Genomic DNA, 20,709 nt, shown 5'->3' on the forward strand with positions numbered 1-20,709 from the left:
CAAGCGCTTTAAGTTCCTTGGTGTCCACATCACTAGGGACCTATCATGGTCCAAACTAGAGGTCGACCGATTCTGATTTTTCAACGCTGATACCGATGCTGTTTATTGGAGGACCAAAAAAAGACGATACCGATTAATCTGACTTTCTTTTTTTTTTTTTTTGTAATAATGACAATTACAACAATACTGAATGAACACTTATTTTAACTTAATATAATACATAATTAAAAATCAATTTAGCCTCAAATAAATAAGGAAACATGTTCAATTTGGTTTAAATAATGCAAAAACAAAGTGTTGGAGAAGTAAAAGTGCAATATTTGCCATGTAAAAAAGCTAACGTTTGAGTTCCTTGCTCAGAACATGAGAACATATGAAAATTGGTGGTTCCTTTTAACATGAGACTTCAATATTCCAAGGTAAGAGGTTTTAGGTTGTAGTTAATATAGTATTTATAGGACTATTTCTCTCTACCGTTTGTATTTAATATACCTTTATTTATTGGATGCTCTTATAGGCACTATAGTATTGCCAGTGTAACAGTATAGCTTCCGTCCCTCTCTTCGACCTTTACCTGGGCTCGAACCAGGAACATATCGACAACAGCCACACTCGAAGAAGCATTACCCATCGCTCCACAAAAGCCGCGGCCCTTGCAGAGCAAGAGGAATAACTACTCCAAGTCTCAGAGCGAGTGATGTTTGAAACGCTATTAGCGCGCACCCCGCTAACTCGCTAGCCATTTCACATCGGTTACACCAGCCATTAGGCTGATAGGCTTGAAGTCATAAACAGCACTGTGCTTGCAAAGAGCTGCTGGCAAAACGCACCAAAGTGCTGTTTGAATGAATGCTTACGAGCCTGCTGCTGCCGCCCATCGCTCAGTCAGACTGCTCTATCAAATCATAGACTTAGTTATAACACACAAATACGATCCTTTGGTCATTAATATGGTCAAATCCGGAAACTAGCATTTCGAAAACAAAACATTTATTATTTCAGTGAAATACGGAACAATTCGGTATTTTATCTAACTGGTGACATCCCTAAGTCTAAATATTCTTGTTACATAGCACAACCTTCAATATTATGTCATAATTATGTAAAATTCTGGCAAATTAGTTCGCAACGAGCCAGGCTGCCCATACTGTTGAATATACCCTGACTCTGCGTGCAATGAACACAAGAAAAGTGACACAATTTCACCTGGTTAATATTGCCTGCTAACCTGGATTTCTTTTAGCTAAATATGTAGGTTTAAAAATATATACTTCTGTGTATTGATTTTAAGAAATGCATTGGTGTTTATGGTTAGGTACAGTCGATTGTGCTTTTTTCACAAATGCACTTTTGTTAAATCATCCCCCAGCGTTTGCATCAATTATATGCAACGCAGGACATGCTAGATAAACTAGTAATATCATCAACCATGTGTAGTTATAACTAGTGATTATGATTGATTGTTTTTTATAAGATTAGTTTAATGCTAGCTAGCATCTTACCTCGGCTTCTACTGCATTCGTGTAACAGTCTCCTTATGGAGTGCAACGAGAGGCATGTGGTTATAGCGTTGGAGTAGTTAACTGTACGGTTGCAAGTTTGGATCCCCGAGCTGACAAGGTGAAAATCTGTTGTTCTTGCCCCTGAACGAGCAGGTTAACCCACCACTCCTAGGCCGTCATTGAAAATAAGAATGTGTTCTTAACTGACTTGCCTAGTTAAATAAAGCTATAAAAAATAAACATATTTTTTTAAATCTGCAAAATCGGCGCCCCAAAAATACAGATTTCTGATTTGTTATGATTAATCGGCCATTCCGATTAATCAGTCGACCTCTAGTCCAAACACACCAACACAGTTGTGAAGCGGGCATGATAACGCATATTCCCCCCTCAGGAGACTGAAAAGATTTGGCATGGAACGTCAGATCCTCAAAAAGCTCTACAGCTGCACCATCGAGAGTATCCGGCTTCTGATCGCAAGGCCCTATAGAGAGTAGTGCGTATGGCCCAGTACATCACTGGGACCGAGCTTCCTTCCATCCAGGACCTCTATACCAGGCGGTGTCAGAAGGGCCTAAAAAATGTTGACTCGACCTACCCAAGTCGATGACATGGCAAGTGGTACTGGAGCACCTTGTCTGGGACCAAAAGGCTTTTACCCCCAACACATAAGACTGCTGAACAGTTAATCAAATGGACTATTTACATTGACCCCCTTATTTTATTCTTATTTTTTTGTTATTTTTTGCGCTGACTCTCTTGCACAGGCTTGATGTACACTCACTGGACTCTAACCACACACACACACACACACACACACACATACATACATACATACATACATACATACATACGGACACACACAAAACACACACACATGCATATTGATGACACACACACACACACACATTTACATTCTGTTTATTATCTATGCATAGTCACTTTACTCCTACCTACATGTACATATTACTTCAATTTCCTCGACTAACCCGAACCCCTGCGCAATGACTCGGTACCGGTACTCCTTGTATATAGCCTTGTTAAAATTATTTTGTGTTACTATTTTTCCTTTAGTTTATTTAGGAACTTTAAAAAAATGGTTTAATCTTTGCAATGTTGGTTAAGGGCTTGTAAGTAAGTATTTCACTGTGAGGTCTACACCTGTTGTATTCAGCACATGTGACAAATACATTTTTCAGCGCATGTGACGAATACAATTTCATGTGGGCATTGAAATACATGTTTACGAGTTCTATAAATCAGTCTACAGAAAGTAATTGTTTTTGTGTGTACAAAATGACATCTCAGGTAAGCAGCCCAAGGATGGAAAGAAGCCAGAACCATGTCAACCTATCCTTAAAGTGGAGTTCAAAACGACAAGAGCTGGGTGAGTGATTGGTTGTCCTAATAAACAATAATAAATAAAGGCTAGTCCAGGGACCCACACATTGTCCTGTGACACACTTGAGCATATGATAGGTCTTGTATTATTTATTTACTGTACTTGTTTCTTATCTAGGGACGCCTTTGTGGTCATGTCTGGAGGCCTGTCCTATGACACAGGGTGCAGGAGAGCCTGTCTGACGGTGATGCATGGGAAGAGTACTGCCCTCCTGGAGATGAACTATCCCATCGTAGACTTCCTCACGCTCTGCGAAACACCATATCCAAATGGTGAGTTAGAGTTTTATACTATGGAAGCATATAGCTGTAAAAAAAAAAATCCTTTTGAAAATGGATAATGATACTTTTTCAGAGCCACCATATTCCCCATTTTGTTGTGTTACAGACAGAATTCAAAATGGATGAGATTTTCTTCTCTCAACCATGTACACACAATACCCCATAATGACAAAGGGAAAACTTGTTTTTTGAAATGTATTGAAATATCTCATTTACTTAAGTATTTGCACCCCTGAGACCATACTTTATAGATTACAGCTGTGAGTCTCTAAGAGTTTTCCACACCTGGATTGTGCAACATTTGCCAATTATTTTCAAAATTCCTCAAGCTCTGTCAATTGGTTGTTGATCATTGCTAGACAACCATTTTACATTTACATTACATTTAAGTCATTTAGCAGACGCTCTTATCCAGAGCGACTATATTTTCAAGTAAAATTAAGTCAAAGGTGTAATTTGGCCACTCCGGAACATTCACTTTCTTCTTGGTAAGCAACTCCAGTGTAGATTTGGCCTTGTTTTAGGTAATTTTCCTGCTGAAAGGTGAATTCATCTCCCAGTGTCTGGTGGAAAGCTAGTATTTTTCCGTTGCTTAGCTCCATTTTGTTTATTTTTTTTATCCTGAAAAACTCCCCAGTCCTTAACGATTACCCATAACATGATGCAGCCACCACTATGCTTGAAAATATAAGGAGAGGTAATCAGTAACGTGTTGCATTAGATTTGCCCCAAACATAACACTTTTTGTTCAGGACTAAAAGTGAATTGCTTTGCCATTTTTTTCAGAATTACTTTAGTGCCTTGCTGAAAACAGGATGCATGCTTTGGAATATTTTTATTCTGTACATGCTTCCTTCTTTTCACTCTGTCAATTAGATTAGTATTGTGGAGTAACTTCAATGTTGTTGATCCAGCCTCAGTTTTCTCCTATCACAGCCATTAAACTCTGTAACCGTTTTAAAGTCACCATTGGCCTCATGGTGAATTCCCTGAGTGATTTCCTTCCTCTCCGGCCACTGAGTTATGAAGGATGCCTGTATCTTTGTAGTAACTTCACCATGCTCAAAGGGATATATATATATTTTTTACCCATCTACAAATAGGTGCCCATCTTTGTGAGGCATTGATAAACCTCCCTGGTCTTTGTTATTGAATTTGTATTTGAAATTCACTGCTCGACTAAGGTACCTTACAGATAATTGTATGTGTGGGGTGCAAAGATGAGGTAGTCATTCATAAATAATGTGAGGTCGTCATTCAACTTATGTGACTTGTTAAGCGCATTTTTACTCCTAAACTTATTTAGGTTTGCAGTAATAAAGGGGTTAAATACTTATTGACTCGATACATTTCAGCTTTTCACTTTTCATTCATTTGTAAAAAAAATAAAAAAAATAAAATTCAACATATTTCCACTTTGACATTATGGGGTATTGTGTGTAGGTAGGTTTGTGACAGAAAATCTGACATGCCATAACTTGGTATATTTGGAAAGAAGAAATCTGGGAGATTGAGGAAACAACCAGAAGATAGATAGGCATAACATAGTTCAGAATACACAAGATCAAGCACACACAAAATAACATTTTGTTTATTTTATTTTGAATGTTGTCTTTCATTGACAAGCTATGAGTGAATTATTGATTCCCAGAGCTGGAAACACATCAGATGGCTTCCACAACATGTGAAAAATATACAAAAAAAATGGGATTGATAGACCCAACAACTAGAAATGGGCAGATGTTTTAGTAAGTGGTGTCAGGTGTGGTCACGGGACGTTTCCAAGTGTCCCTAAACCTCTCCAAAGTGGCATGCCTGTAATTCCAGTGATATTACATATTTGCAATCCCTAAATGCTATTTGTTCAGTATGAAAACACAATTCATACCATACCAACCTCACTCAAACATTGTGGTGGTGTTATGGGGTATCCAGGGTACATTCAAGTGTCCTTTCCACCTCTCCAAAGTGTCCGAATGTGGTAATTGCACTGTTTTTGCACACTGGACGTGCCTAATTTAATTTTTATTTTACCTTTATTTAACCAGGCAAGTCAGTTAAAAACAAATTCTTATTTTCAATGACGGCCTGGGAACAGTGGGTTAACTGCCTGTTCAGGGGCAGAACGACAGATTTGTACCTTGTCAGCTCGGGGGTTTGAACTCGCAACCTTCCGGTTACTAGTCCAACGCTCTAACCACCTGCCGCCCCTAAAAGTTATTGTTCACTATAAAAACTACATTTCTACAACACCATCCTCTCTCGAACATTGTGGTGGTGTCGGGGTACATACAGGGGATATCCAAGTGTTTTTCCAACCTCTCCAAAGTGCCTGAACTTTTAGCCTAGGCATATCCAATGTATTGGTCCCACATACAAAACAATATAAAAGCAACAGATATACATAAAATATATATATAAAAATGTATCTCAAACATACACTTGTTTAGACACGTGTCCTTCACTAAAAAAGGTGCAAAAATAGAAATAAGCTGAACTATTTACAAATTTGTGTTGGATTTACATCCCAGGTGTAGGTGATTAGATTTCACTTTCACCGTAGCTTGTGCATGTCATGATAGTCTTTGAAGCAGTCCCTCTCTGCCAGGAAACAAAAAGCAAACTGCCATTTCAGACAGAAGATATGGCATCCCCCCTTTTCCCCCTTTTGTGTTTTGTGCAATGCTTGCAGTTCTTCCTTTTGTCTTTTGGCATGCGTGTTGGGTAGTGGCGTTCACCTTGAGTGGGGGACTTGTGATGTTGCTTTGGGCCCCCAATTCGGCCATTGCCAACACCAGCTGCTCTCGAAGGCCAACTGGGAGAGAGGGCTTTGGCCATCTGCTTGTGGAGAATGAAACCATTTACTGTAGCCAACCCCTCTTATCAGATGTAGGACTCGAGTCACATGACTTGGACTCGAGTCACAACTATGATGACTTGCAACTCGACTTTGACTTTGATACCAATGACTCGTGACTTGCCTTGGACTTGAGCCTTTTGACTCGACCTGACTTGATACCCTCCCCAAGCCCAAATAGTAAAAATGATCCTATTAAAAAGTGTGCAGTGCATCAACTCTTCATTTAATGGATTACAGTTTGAATCGGACAGCAGCCAATCAAATTGTGCCAGCTGAGGAAAAGTTGTGCGTGGCAATGCAAAGGAACGTCAGCGGGTGAATTCAGATGGAGCCCTTGGAAAGATGATACCCAAAAGTATTATTTTCGGATATAAAGACGACGCTGTATCAACAAAAAACAGATTGCAACTTGCAAAACATGCGGGAAGAAAATGACAGACTGAGGCGCAACAATTTCCAACTTTGTTCGACATTTGAAGCTGCTCAAAGAACGATAAGTTGTGACTAATATAGCCGACAGCTATATAATTTCTAACTTTACTAGTGTAGCATGTAGGCTAATGTAACGTTAAATCAATGAGCTTCCACACAGTCACTCAATGCGGGAACTTGATCATTGCACCCAAGATTGAGCTACAACTGGCTACCCATGTATTTCCATGGAAATATAACATTTATTTGGAACATAATACATTTAAAGATTTTTAAAAGCATTCATGATTTGCGTAAATGTTATATACTAACTATTACTCTTATTAAAAATATTAAATGCTATTACATTTGGTGAAGAGCACATTATGACTTGTTTAGGACTCGAAACTCAAAGTTTAGGACTTGAGACTTGACTTGACACTTGACAGTCTTGACTTGAGTGCTAAGACTTGAAACTTACTTGTGACTTGTAAAACAATGACTTGGTCCCACCTCTGCCTCTTATACCACTTCCTGGTCTCGTGGAGGACCTGGTAGTAGCCTATCAGAGCATCAGTTAGATCGACACCCCGCATGCTGGCATTGTAGCCCTTCACAGGAATGGGGACATTCTTCCTTTTTAACCCTCCTTGAGACAAAGTTGTTATTGAATGCCTTACGCTGTTGTGTGGTGAGCATGGTTACTTCCCTAGTGTCCTTCCATTTCACAAAAAGCACCTTGTTCCAATCAAATTCTATTGGTCACATACATGTATTTAGCAGATGTTATTGAGGGTGTTGCGAAATGCATGTGTTTCTAGCTCCAACAGTGTGCCCATATAAGTGGATCCAATCTTCCAGAAAGCAATTTTTGTCGGCTGAGTCTAAATCCTCGCTGTCCAAATTGCTCCCCTGATCCGAGTCCGACTAGTATTTTATTAAAAGCTTCTATGTTGGTATGCTTATTCATAGCTGCCTTCTTTTTAGCTTCCTGGCCGATATTCTTAGTTTTTTTCCCCCTTAAGGAGCTATCTTTTATGCTAAACGATCAAATCTGTTTTACAATGTAATGTAGCCTGCTTAGTGCGGCTTGTCTCTGGGCCAGGTAGCAATAGTTTGCATTATACATAAAAGGTTCTAGGCCTTGCTTTCTCTCACCCAGGTCAACTGCATATCCCTAGAAAATGTATCTCATTGGCTACAAGACTATCAAGGTGCCATAGTAGCCAATCCCCTGTGTAATGGATGCCTACGGCGCATAAGCCCCCTGATGTCATGTTTTTAATGAGCAAAGATATAGTCACTCAGTGGACATTCACATTGCCATTAAGTCATACATCATCAGATAACATGGCAATAGGCTAGATGTGTTCCTACCAACCAAAGGATTAATTTCATACCCGCCATGTATCTATAACGCAAACACAGACCAAATGGAAGCTTACCTTGTAAGATGTTTGGTGAAAATGTTGTGTAAAATAAACATTTTGACTCTCGGGGCTGGTGGTCAATAATGGTAGGTCACAGACAGCCAAATAAGACATCCTCGTTTTATTTTTTTATTCAACCTTTATTTAACTAGGCAAGACATTCTTATTTTACAAAGACTTCCTCCCCCGGCCAAGTCCTCCCCTAAACCGGACGACACTGGGCCAATTGTGCGCCGCCCTATGGGACTCCCGATCACGGCCGGTTGTGATACAGCCCGGGATCGAACTAGGGTCTGTAGTGACGCCTCTAGCACTGAGACGCAGTGCCTTAGACCGCTGCGCCACTCGGGAGTCCCGGATTTCAGTGTGTATCGACGTATCCTGTGTTTATTTATTTTATGCTTCACAACGCTAACCGGAATGGAGGTAGCAGCCATCTTGAAATGAGGTCTTCGTCTCAGCCTGCCCTTGTACATTCGTATGCCCATATATGATAGTAAGCCACACCAAATATTTTAAGGCACAGATCAATAGCCAAGATACTCAGCATTCCGCAGACACCCTGCTTTTGCAGATAAGAGCTTCCGTTCTCATACCAGACTGAACTGAATAAAAAAATCTTTACATTTAAGAGGTTAAACAACAAAATGTGGAAAAAGTCAAGGGGTGTGAATAATTTATGTATATTAAACTTCAATATCTAACACTGTGATTAGGATTTCTTTATCAAGACTTTTCTGTCTTTTTCCCCATGGTTTAACTCTTCTTAACATGTTTGAACTTTTTTTTCTGCATCACAGATTTCCAGGATCCTTATGCCGTAGTTGTCCTTTTGGAAAAGGATTTAGTTGTCATCGACCTTAGACAAATTGGGTGAGTTTTGCTGTTACAGTAGGCTACTTGTGTGCTTACTTGCATGTTTACTTATGGTGGCACGATACATGGAACGATGGCCTACTGTTTGCAGACTTGACATATAGCAGGGGGGAGGGGTTAGAATGTAAAGTAATGAAGTAATTTTCTTCTAAGTCTTAGTGTCTTACAATCACAGCCTTTTCCCTTTTGATTGACAGATACCCAATATTTGAGAACCCATACTCTTTGTCGATCCACAAGTCTCCAGTGACATGTGTAGAATATTTTGCTGACTGCCCTCCTGAAGTCATACCTGCACTTTACTCTGTTGGCTCCTGGCAAAAGAGACCGGGTTACAGTAAGAAGGTAATGTATCCCACTTGAAAAGAACATTTGAGAAAATAGACTTTATCCCACTTAAGAAATGTGTTATGTGCTTACAATTTGTTTTAAATATTGGAATAGGGCTCTCTAGGCTAGGTGGGGCGCTACCGTCCCTCCTGACCAACATCCAGTGGAAGTGCAGGGCGCCAAATTCAAACAACAGAAATCTCATAATTAAAATTCCTTGAACATTCAAGTATTATACACCATTTTAAAGGTAAACTTCTTGTTAATCCAACCACAGTTTCCGATTTCAAAAAGGCTTTACGCCAAAAGCATACCATGTGATTATGTTAGGTCAGCGCCTAGTCACAAAAAAATATACAGCCATTTTTCAGCCAAAGAGAGGAGTCACAAAAAGCAGAAATAGAGATAAAATGAATCACTAACCTTTCATGATCTTCATCAGATGGCACTCATAGGACTTCATGTTATATAATAAATGTATGTTTTGTTCGAAAAAAGTTCATATTTATATCCAAAAATCTCAGTTTATATTGGCGCGTTTATGTTCAGTAATGTTTTGCCTCCAAAACATCTGGTGATTTTTGCAGAGAGCCATATCAATTTACAAAAACCGCTGTGTCAGATTTCAAAAAAGCTTTACGGCGAAAGCACACCATGCGATAATCTGAGTGCAGCGCTCAGCCACCAAAACAAGCCATACACATACCCGCCATGTTGTGGAGTCAACAAAACTCAGAAATAGCGTTATTAATATTCACTTACCTTTGATCTTCATCGGAATGCACTCCCAGGAATCCCAGTTCCACAATAAATGTTTGTTTTGTTCGATAAAGTCCACCTTTATGTCCAGATACCTCCTTTTTGTTTGCACGTTTAGTTCACTAATTCAAATGCACAAAGCGCGGGCACTAAGTTCAGACGAAAAGTTTAAAAAAGTTCCATTGAAGTTCGTAGAAACATGTAAAACGATGTTTATAATCAATCTTTTGGATGTTTTTATCATAAATCTTCAATAATATTCCAAAGGAAAGGGAACGGAGCTCGCGCAATAAACAACTCATAGCTTTCAGCTGAGCCACTTACTGTGAGTGGTCTTATTTTCTCCCCTTTCACAATAAAAGCCTGAAACAACTTTCTAAAGACTGTTGACATCTAGTGGAAGCGTTAGGAAGTGCAATCTGACCCCATTTACACTGTATATTGGATCGGCAATCACTTGAAAAACTACAAACCTCAGATTTCCCACTTCCTGGTTGGATTTTTCTCAGGTGTTCACCTGCTATATGAGTTATGTTATACTCACAGACATCATTCAAACAGTTTTAGAAACTTCAGAGTGTTTTCTATCCAAATCTACTAATAATTTGCATATCCTAGCTTCTGAGCCTGAGTAGCAGGTATTTTACTCTGGGCATGCTTTTCATCCGGATATGAAAATACTGCCCCCTATCCCAAAGAAGTTAAGAAATGTGTTATGTGCTTACAATTTGTTTTAAATATTGGAATAGGGCTTACATAATTATTTTATATTGGAATAGGGCTTTGACTGTACCTATGTGGTCACAAGGTTATATTTGTGTAGTAAATGCCTTTTTTGTATTTCCAGGAATGGCCCATAAGTGGTGGTAACTGGGGCCAAGGCACACTAAGCTACCCTGAGATCATCGTCACTGGGTGAGTACCTACCGAACACCTGAAGGCTGAGACAGAAACACAACCATAGAGATCCTATAATTCAACTCTATAAGTAATTCTTTATACGTCTATGTGCACAACACTTACCTAACATAAACTGGATTTCGATTATGTATTTACGGTGTCCATTTACAAACAAAACTGTTCTCATTTTCCTTCTTTGCAATGAACAGACATGCTGATGGCTCAATCAAGTTTTGGGATGCTTCTGCAAGTGAGTGGCGTTTCATTTGATTCCTTCGATTATATAATTGGTTGAAATCAGAATACCACAATGGTTTGTCCCTTTTGTAAAGCAATGGAATACATTTGTGTGTAGTATGTAGGTCATTGCTAATAGTTCAGTGCAATATCCCCCTTCCTTTGTTCTAGTAATGCTCCAAGTACTGTACAAGCTGAAGACTGCCAAGGTGTTTGAGAAGGCTCTAAAGGATGGTAAGGAGGAGAAGCCGAGCACGGAGATAGTGGATGAGGATCCCTACGCCATCCAGACCTTGTCGTGGTGCCCAGAGAGCAGGATGCTGTGTGTGGCTGGAGTCTCTGCCCACGTCATCATCTATAGGTTCAGCAAACAGGAAATAACCACTGAGGTGGTGCAGGTAACTGTAGCAACCAGTTTCTCTATCATACCAATGCAGTGTTTTGAATATAAAGTTGAAGTCGGAAGTTTACATACACCGTCGCCAAATACATTTACACTCAGTTTTTTCACAATTCCTGACATTTAATCCTAGTAAAACTTCCCTGTTTTAGGTCAGTTGGGATCACCACTTTATTGTAAGAATGTGAAATGTCGGAATAATAGTAGAGAGAAGGATTTATTTCAGCTTTTATTTCTTTCATCACATTCCCAGTGGGTCTGAGGTTTACGTACACTCATTTAATATCTGGTAGCATTGCCTTTAAATTGTTTAACTTGGGTCAAATGTTTCGGGTAGCCTTCCACAAGCTTCCCACAATAAGTTGGGGGAATTTTGGCCCATTCCTCTTGCCTCCTTGCTCGCACACGCTTTTTCAGTTCTGCCCACACATTTTCTATAGGATTGAGGTCAGGGTGTTGTGCTGGCCACTCCAATACCTTGACTTTGTTGTCCTTAAGCCTTTTTAAATAAAGCTCAAACTTTCCCCTTTTCTTTTTTATGTCAGATGGTCCAGCACCATCCTCAAATGCTTTCATTTCTTGTTCAATTCTCATTTTTAATGGTTAAACTCTAGGTGATGTGATATGATACTCCAAAATGCAGGGCCCTCATTATGACTAAATAGCTTTGGATAAGAGTGTCTGCTAAATTCCTCAAATACAAAAAAGTAACATTTATTGACTCTCAGCTGTTGGAGGTGCGTATGCAGTGTGAGCTGGATGATGTGGATTCTCCAGACACCGCAGGAGAGCATCCTCTCACCCCATCTACCCCAGTGCACTCCTCCTGCCCAACCCAGGAGGGAGACCCCCCTGAGACCCAGCCCTCCACAACTGATGATGGGCCCCGGGATAATGTACCATGCCTCAAGTACGAACCAAACCGTTCATGTTCCTTTCCTGCTTAGCATTGACATTTTCAATTGTAGAATCTCCAATATAGTGTTTTATTACAAAAAGTGCCATCCGTGAAGATAAGATGATAATAAGTAGGCTATTTCTATATAAGATTAATGCAGATACAAATGCATGTGAACAGTAGGTGGTAGTGTAGATGTGTATCTAGGTACACGACAGTATGCACTTTTAACACCACAAGTCACCTAATCCCGTTGTGTTGTTTCCCTGCAGGGTCCGGAGTTCCCCTCTGAAGCAGTCTCCTGGTTACCAGGTGGAGCTGGTCATTCAGCTGGTCTGGGTTAGTGGGGAGCCGCCTCAGCAGATCACCAGCCTGGCTGTCAACTCCTCATACGGACTGTAAGTCTACTTCTGCCTGTCTGCCTGTCTGTCTGTCTCAGCACGAACCACTGCACTCTTGATGGTCAAGCTGTACAATAGACACATCACCTGCAGTTGTGTTCATGCAGAGATCATACACAAAGGGAATATACTGTAACTGCATCAAAGGCTTTATTGGTTGCCTGAGGGCACACGTGTCAAACTCATTCCATTGGGGGGCTGAGTGTCTGCGGGTTTTCGCTCCTCCCTTTTACATGATTGATGAATTAAGGTCACTAATTAGTAAGAAAATCCCCACACCAGGCTGTCTGTTTTAATTGAAATTTAAAAAAAAAACTACAACCTGCAGACACTAGGCCCTCCATGGAATGAGTTTGACACCCCTGCCTTAGGGGCTGAAAACCTTTTTGTGTTGTTTATAAAACTGCAGATGACATCAGTTCAATTATCGCATTCTCTTTTCCCTCAGTGTGGTGTTTGGCAACAGCAATGGTCTGGCTGTAGTGGACTACCTTCAGAAGACCCTCGTCCTGAACATGGGCACGTCAGAGCTGTACAGTCCCTCAGACCCCTACCAGAGACAGCCTCGGTCGCCTCGCAAGAAACCACAGCCGTCTGGAGGTGAGGGGCTCCCTGAATGTTGAGTAGGCTAAGGCATGTCGTATGTTCCCAGAAATGAGACATGGGAGTATATTCAGACAGAAAGTATAATCAGAAAGACCGCAATATCTTCCTTTTGCGATTGAGTTTTTCATGCAGCAGCAGGGGATAATAACTTAAGTAAGTTCCCTAGAGTCCCCACCTGACGGTGTCATGAAAGGGATTAGTATAGTGATGTCAAGTGAGTTGTAGTCCGGGCTGAAAGGTATTGATAGTCAAAGCCAGGGGATCGAATGAGAACACAACTACTGTATATTCAGTGAGGTCCAAAAGGATTTGGACCGTGGCAATTTCTGTTGTTGTTTTGGCTCTCTACTCCAGCACTTTGAAATGACACAATGGCTGAGGTTAAAGGCCCAGTGTAATCAAAATCGGTTTTCCTGTGATTTAAATATATTTCCACTCCTACAAGGTTAGAATAATATTGTGACAATGATAATGCCCTTTTAGTGTAAGAGCTTTTTGAAGAAATTTCAGCCTGTTTTGGTGGGATGGAGTTTTGGCCTGCCTGGTGACATCACCAGGTAAATTTGTTTTATAGACGAATAAGAAAGAGTTCCAAGCCTCTCTGCCAGTAACAGCTAGTTTTCAGACATTCCTAGCAGAATTCCTGCTTGAGAAATTGCCCTTTTGTTTGTTTTTGACCATTTTAATTGAAAACAATCACAGTTAGGTAGGTACTTGTTACAAGAAAATGGCTTCATTAAAGACTGTAGACTTGACGTTATTTTCCTCCATATAGGGTGAACCATTTAGAAATTACAGCACTTTCTGTATATAGTCTTTTCATTTTAGAGGACCAAAAGTATTGGGACAATTTACTTGTGTATTAACTTACTGTAGTCAAAAGTTTAGTATTTGGTCCTATATTTCTAGCACGCAATGACTACATCAAACGTGTGACTCTACAAACTTGTTGGATGCAATTTGCAGTTTGTTTTGATTGTGTTTCCTATTATTTGGTGCCCAATAGAAATTCATGGTTAATTGTTGTGTAATTTGGGTCACTTTTATTGTAAATAAGAATATAATTAGTTTCTTAACACTTTTATATTAATGTGGATGCTAGTTTGTTGCCAGAAGTTTGATGCACGTGCTTTTACACCTGCATTGTTTGCTGTTTGGGGTTTTAGGCTGGGTTTCTGTACAGCACTTTGAGATATCAGCTGATGTACAAAGGGCTATATAATACTATATAATACTTTTGGTTCCCTAAAATGGGCTGGCTATGTAGAAAAAGTGCTGTAACTTCTAAACGGTTCACCTGATATGGATGAAAATAGCCTCAAATTAAAACTACAGTCGGCACTTTAACCTCGTAGTCATTGTATCATTTAAATTCCAAAGTGCTGGAGTACAGAATCAAATCAACAAAACATGTCACTGTTCAAATACTTTTGGTCTCATCTGTCTATGACTCTTAAAGCCAGTCACTGAGTTGGCGAGAGGTGCAGGCCTCATACTCTTGGCAGACAGTTTGGCTTCACACCCTAAGTGCTCCACCCCCTGTAGTAGCCATCTCTCTGTTATCACTGGTGGACTGTCCATCTGTTCAGTGGCTCAGTAGAAACTCAGAGAAACATGCTCATCATGAGTGGGATCTGTCTGTGCCACGGAGGTATTGCAAGGGTTCTGCGGAGAGATTTTCTATTTTATTTTATTTTATTTTCTATTTTATTACTAACAATAATAGATTCAAGAAATTTTGGCCAAGGGATCCGTGGAATAAGTTTAAAACTTCTAATGCAATACAATGTAATAATATTAAAGGTGCTTGTATGTCATATTTTTTAAATATCTACAATAATAGTGTAATGCTAGTGTTTCACAATATTTTTCTCCCCAAAATGTTTTACTGTTCACACACAAAATTGCATTTAATGGTGCAGCTTTCTTATTGGTCTACAAAAGACGCACCATCTCCGATCCACACAGCCATGAGAGCCATGAGAAAACTAGTGATCAGTCATGGAAATAAAAGTGCAGAAAACAACTTGGTTTCCTATTTAAAAAGATGAATAAAGCTATGAAAGAAAAATACTGGAGTTTTGGCACAATTACTAGCGCAAAAACTATATTGTCAAAACGACATATCCTAAAAAATAATATCATTATGTAAATATTATTTAAAATAAATTGTATTACTATTTTACGTGTGATAAGGCCGCACAGAAGGTCAGAGATAATTACAGACCGTTGTAAAAATCTGAAAGATCCAAAAGGGCCACTAGATGTCTTGTGATACTAACATTTTAAGATACCAAAATTCTGGTATTGTAGTTTACTGGTGAACTTATAAAGTTTCCAGTAATATACACTCTCTTTGCAACCCTAGTCCTGTCATTCCCCTACTCATGCTCTCTTGCTTTCTCTCTCTCCTCTCTGTCTCTCTGTCCTCCTTCCACTCGTGCTCTTCTATATACGTTCATTCATCTTCTGCTCAGTTCGGCTTCAGAGGTTCAGCACTGGATTCAACACTCTGTATTACACATGTATTGACTACAGTCGGATGTAACTTTCAATTTCATTCACAAATCTATTCTAATATCTTGATTGGATTCATAGAAAAAATACCATTTACAAATCTATAAATGGTGCCACTGTTTGAAAACAGTCAATTTAATTAGGGAATGCAGATGGGTCATTCCACGAAAAGAGTGCCTTTTGCGTCCCTTTGATATTTTAAGTAGACATTGTGCACCAATATAGCATTTTAAAAGCCTGTTATGTTTAATGAAGTGCCCTTCAATATAGACCACATCGTGAATTCAATAAATCCCTCCGTGTACTTCTGACTTCTAGGAAGATTTTAACCCACTTAACACCCATATTTCTCCAAGTTTTATCATCGTTGTAAAGCCCTAGTTATTTTGTTGCTTTCGACAAATTCATTTCTTAAGATGATTATTTATGTAGTGCAATTAGTCTCTCCCTCATTTTGAGGTCAACCCTGTTACGTGAGGTGAACTCTTGTTTTAATATGGTGAAACTATTCCTTGTTAAATATTTTCTTCAAAAGAAACATTGAACATCTAATGGCCAACTCCCATTGTAAAAGCAGGTGAGCTGGTTCTACTCTTGTTGGCCATGTTCTCTTTTGTGGTGGAATACTGAGCGGGTTGAGCATAACGCATCAACCCTGTTACCCATAGATAAACAGGCTAGACATATTTTAACAATTTACAGTTGGCTGGGGAAGCTTTCATTGAATTGCCACTCGCTGTTGCACATAAGCTTCAATTCCCCCTGTCAAAAAGGGGATTTATGGCTGATTTGAGATGAAATCGTCAACCCTGTTACTTTTTATTTGGCACTTAATAGACACTTACTTCTAGTATATTTTATTTACTTAACCTCTTGATAGGAAAACATGTTTTTTTTAGGAAATTGAACATGTGCTCTTTATGATTAAAAAAAAGAGAGAATGAGGTGAAATCAAACGTTGTTTTGGGACCAAGTTACACTTGGAGCACCAAATTGGTGAACGACCTAGTTGCTAGCCTCTGAGTTTCTTGGATTCTTTCTATTCTTATGATTTTTTATCAATGTTTTGTCTTAACTTTCTTTACTGCTGTTCTCCCTCTGTTGCTCTCCCTCTGTTGCTCTCCCTCTGTTGCTCTCTCTCTGTTTCGCTCTCGCTCTCGCGCTCTCTCTGTTGCTCTCTCTCTGTTGCTCTCTCTTGCTCTCTGTCTCTCTGTTGCTCTCTGTTGCTCTCTCTCTGTTGCTCTCTGTCTCTGTTGCTCTCTGTCTCTCTGTTGCTCTCTGTCTCTCTGTCTCTCTGTTGCTCTCTGTCTCTCTGTTGCTCTCTGTCTCTCTGTCTCTCTGTTGCTCTCTCTCTCTCTGTTGCTCTCTACCTCTGTTGCTCTCTGTCTCTCTGTTGCTCTCTGTCTCTCTGTTGCTCTCTGTCTCTCTCTGTCTCTCTGTTGCTCTCTGTCTCTCTCTGTCTCTCTGTTGCTCTCTGTCTCTCTGTTGCTCTCTGTCTCTCTGTTGCTCTCCCGCTCTCTGTTGCTCTCTCTTGCTCTCTGTCTCTCTGTTGCTCTCTGTTGCTCTCTGTCTCTGTTGCTCTCTGTCTCTGTTGCTCTCTGTCTCTCTGTTGCTCTCTGTCTCTCTGTTGCTCTCTGTCTCTCTGTCTCTCTGTTGCTCTCTGTCTCTCTGTTGCTCTCTGTCTCTCTGTTGCTCTCTGTCTCTCTGTTGCTCTCTCTCTCTCTGTTGCTCTCTGTTGCTCTCTCTGTCTGTTGCTCTCTGTCTCTCTGTTGCTCTCTGTCTCTCTGTTGCTCTCTGTTGCTCTCTGCTCTCTGTCTCTCTGTTGCTCTCTGTCTCTCTGTTGCTCTCTGTCTCTCTGTTGCTCTCCCTCTCTCTGTTGCTCTCCCTCTCTCTGTTGCTCTCTGTCTCTCTGTTGCTCTCTGTCTCTCTGTTGCTCTCTGTCTCTCTGTTGCTCTCTGTCTCTCTGTTGCTCTCCCTCTCTCTGTTGCTCTCCCTCTCTCTGTTGCTCTCTGTCTCTCTCTGTTGCTCTCTGTCTCTCTCTGTTGCTCTCTGTCTCTCTCTGTTGCTCTCTGTTGCTCTCTCTCTGTTGCTCTCTGTCTCTCTGTTGCTCTCTCTGTTGCTCTCTGTTGCTCTCTGTTGCTCTCTCTCTGTTGCTCTCTCTCTGTTGCTCTCTGTCTCTCTGTTGCTCTCTGTCTCTGTTGCTCTCTGTCTCTCTGTTGCTCTCTGTCTCTCTGTTGCTCTCTGTCTCTCTGTCTCTCTGTTGCTCTCTGTCTCTCTGTTGCTCTCTGTCTCTCTGTTGCTCTCTGTCTCTCTGTTGCTCTCTCTCTCTCTGTTGCTCTCTCTCTCTCTGTTGCTCTCTCTCTCTGTTGCTCTCTGTCTCTCTGTTGCTCTCTGTCTCTCTGTTGCTCTCTGTCTCTCTGTTGCTCTCTGTCTCTCTGTTGCTCTCTGTCTCTCTGTTGCTCTCTGTCTCTCTGTTGCTCTCCCTCTCTCTGTTGCTCTCTGTTGCTCTCTGTCTGTTGCTCTCTGTCTCTGTTGCTCTCTGTCTCTCTGTTGCTCTCTGTCTCTCTGTTGCTCTCCCTCTCTCTGTTGCTCTCCCTCTCTCTGTTGCTCTCTGTCTCTCTCTGTTGCTCTCTGTCTCTCTCTGTTGCTCTCTGTCTCTCTCTGTTGCTCTCTGTTGCTCTCTCTCTGTTGCTCTCTGTCTCTCTGTTGCTCTCTGTTGCTCTCTGTTGCTCTCTGTTGCTCTCTCTCTGTTGCTCTCTCTCTGTTGCTCTCTGTCTCTCTGTTGCTCTCTGTCTCTCTGTTGCTCTCCCTCTCTCTGTTGCTCTCTGTCTCTCTGTTGCTCTCTGTCTCTCTGTTGCTCTCTGTCTCTCTGTTGCTCTCTGTCTCTCTGTTGCTCTCTGTCTCTCTGTTGCTCTCCCTCTCTCTGTTGCTCTCCCTCTCTCTGTTGCTCTCTGTCTCTCTCTGTTGCTCTCTGTCTCTCTGTTGCTCTCTGTCTCTCTGTTGCTCTCTGTTGCTCTCTGTTGCTCTCTGTTGCTCTCTCTCTGTTGCTCTCTCTCTGTTGCTCTCTGTCTCTCTGTTGCTCTCTGTCTCTCTGTTGCTCTCTCTCTGTTGCTCTCTGTTGCTCTCTGTCTCTCTGTTGCTCTCTGTCTCTCTGTTGCTCTCTCTCTGTTTCTCTCTGTTGCTCTCTCTCTGTTTCTCTCTGTTGCTCTCTCTCTGTTGCTCTCTGTCTCTCTGTTGCTCTCTGTCTCTCTGTTGCTCTCTCTCTGTTGCTCTCTGTTGCTCTCTGTCTCTCTGTTGCTCTCTGTCTCTCTGTTGCTCTCTGTCTCTCTGTTGCTCTCTCTCTGTTGCTCTCTGTTGCTCTCTGTCTCTCTGTTGCTCTCTGTCTCTCTCTCTCTGTTGCTCTCTCTCTGTTTCTCTCTGTTGCTCTCTCTCTGTTTCTCTCTGTTGCTCTCTCTCTGTTGCTCTCTGTCTCTCTGTTGCTCTCTGTCTCTCTGTTGCTCTCTCTCTGTTGCTCTCTGTTGCTCTCTGTCTCTCTGTTGCTCTCTGTCTCTCTGTTGCTCTCTGTCTCTCTGTTGCTCTCTGTCTCTCTGTTGCTCTCTGTCTCTCTGTTGCTCTCTCTCTGTTGCTCTCTGTCTCTCTGTTGCTCTCTGTCTCTCTGTTGCTCTCTGTCTCTCTGTTGCTCTCTCTCTCTCTCCTCTCTCCTCTCTTCTCTCTCTCTCTGGCCTTGTAAAGACAGACATTCCACCTGTGACGTCTTGCATGGCCCGCCTTTCTATCTTTTATAAGTCTGTGAAACAGACTTATCGTTCTTCTAACGCCCGTAAGTCATCTCATGTTTATCATACTCGGTTGTCTTCTCTCCGTCTCTCTTTTTCTCTTCGATCTGTTTCAATCACCATTTGTTTTCATGCATTCAGACAACTTATTTTAGCTGACACTTATTTAAGTGTATGAATAAGTAGCTTAGCTGGACAGTGAATATGATTTTCATACGATAGTCACATGGAGGAATGGGGAAGATATACTGCAATTACTGACAGCCTTAGTCTTTGTTAATATCTATCAGCTCAGTTAAAAAGCTGCTCCTACCAAAGTTACTTGCCTCAGATTTTTCCAAACTATGAACATCTTAAGCTCACTTTGAAGCTAGTTGATGGTCAGCAGCAGTCTTCACTGTAGAGAACACGTTGGTCTAAGACATGTCTGTTCTCCACAGCTCTCAGTGATAACAACACGTTGGTCTAAGACATGTCTGTTCTCCATAGCTCTCAGTGATAACAACACTTTGGTCTAAGACATGTCTGTTCTCCACAGCTCTCAGTGATAACAACACGTTGGTCTAAAACATGTCAGTTCTCCACTCCTCTCAGTGGTAACAACACGTTGGTCTGAGACATGTCTGTTGTCCACAGCTCTCAGTGATAACCACACGTTGGTCTAAGACATGTCTGTTCTCCACAGCTCTCAGTGGTAACAACACGTTGGTCTGAGACATGTCTGTTGTCCACAGCTCTCAGTGATAACCACACGTTGGTCTAAGACATGTCTGTTCTCCATAGCTCTCAGTGATAACAACACGTTGGTCTGAGACATGTCTGTTGTCCACAGCTCTCAGTGATAACCACACGTTGGTCTAAGACATGTCTGTTCTCCACAGCTCTCAGTGATAACAACACGTTGGTCTAAGACATGTCTGTTCTCCATAGCTCTCAGTGATAACAACACGTTGGTCTAACACATGTCTGTTCTCCACAGCTCTGTTGGTCAAAGACATGTCTGTTCTCCATAGCTCTCAGTGATAACCACACGTTGGTCTAAGACATGTCTGTTCTCCACAGCTCTCAGTGATAACAACACATTGGTCTAAAACATGTCTGTTGTCCACAGCTCTCAGTGATA

General features: G+C 41.1%; 1 protein-coding gene across 4 annotated transcripts in view; it reads left to right on the forward strand.

Annotated features, from left to right (window-relative positions):
• The window catches only part of LOC124001255 (syntaxin-binding protein 5-like), a 46,836-nt gene that overhangs the window by 14,561 nt on the left and 11,566 nt on the right, over window positions 1–20,709 (forward strand). For all 4 annotated transcript variants that reach the window (XM_046307907.1, XM_046307909.1, XM_046307908.1 and 1 more), the window contains exons 9-18: window positions 2,811–2,889; window positions 3,022–3,176; window positions 8,687–8,759; window positions 8,960–9,107; window positions 10,699–10,766; window positions 10,961–11,001; window positions 11,160–11,386; window positions 12,117–12,298; window positions 12,559–12,684; window positions 13,136–13,287. In XM_046307907.1, coding sequence (XP_046163863.1) covers window positions 2,811–2,889; window positions 3,022–3,176; window positions 8,687–8,759; window positions 8,960–9,107; window positions 10,699–10,766; window positions 10,961–11,001; window positions 11,160–11,386; window positions 12,117–12,298; window positions 12,559–12,684; window positions 13,136–13,287 — 1,251 coding nt within the window. The remainder of the gene's footprint in view (window positions 1–2,810; window positions 2,890–3,021; window positions 3,177–8,686; window positions 8,760–8,959; window positions 9,108–10,698; window positions 10,767–10,960; window positions 11,002–11,159; window positions 11,387–12,116; window positions 12,299–12,558; window positions 12,685–13,135; window positions 13,288–20,709) is intronic.

This window comes from Oncorhynchus gorbuscha, linkage group LG17 (assembly GCF_021184085.1).
Source record: "Oncorhynchus gorbuscha isolate QuinsamMale2020 ecotype Even-year linkage group LG17, OgorEven_v1.0, whole genome shotgun sequence".
Taxonomy (NCBI): domain Eukaryota; kingdom Metazoa; phylum Chordata; class Actinopteri; order Salmoniformes; family Salmonidae; genus Oncorhynchus; species Oncorhynchus gorbuscha.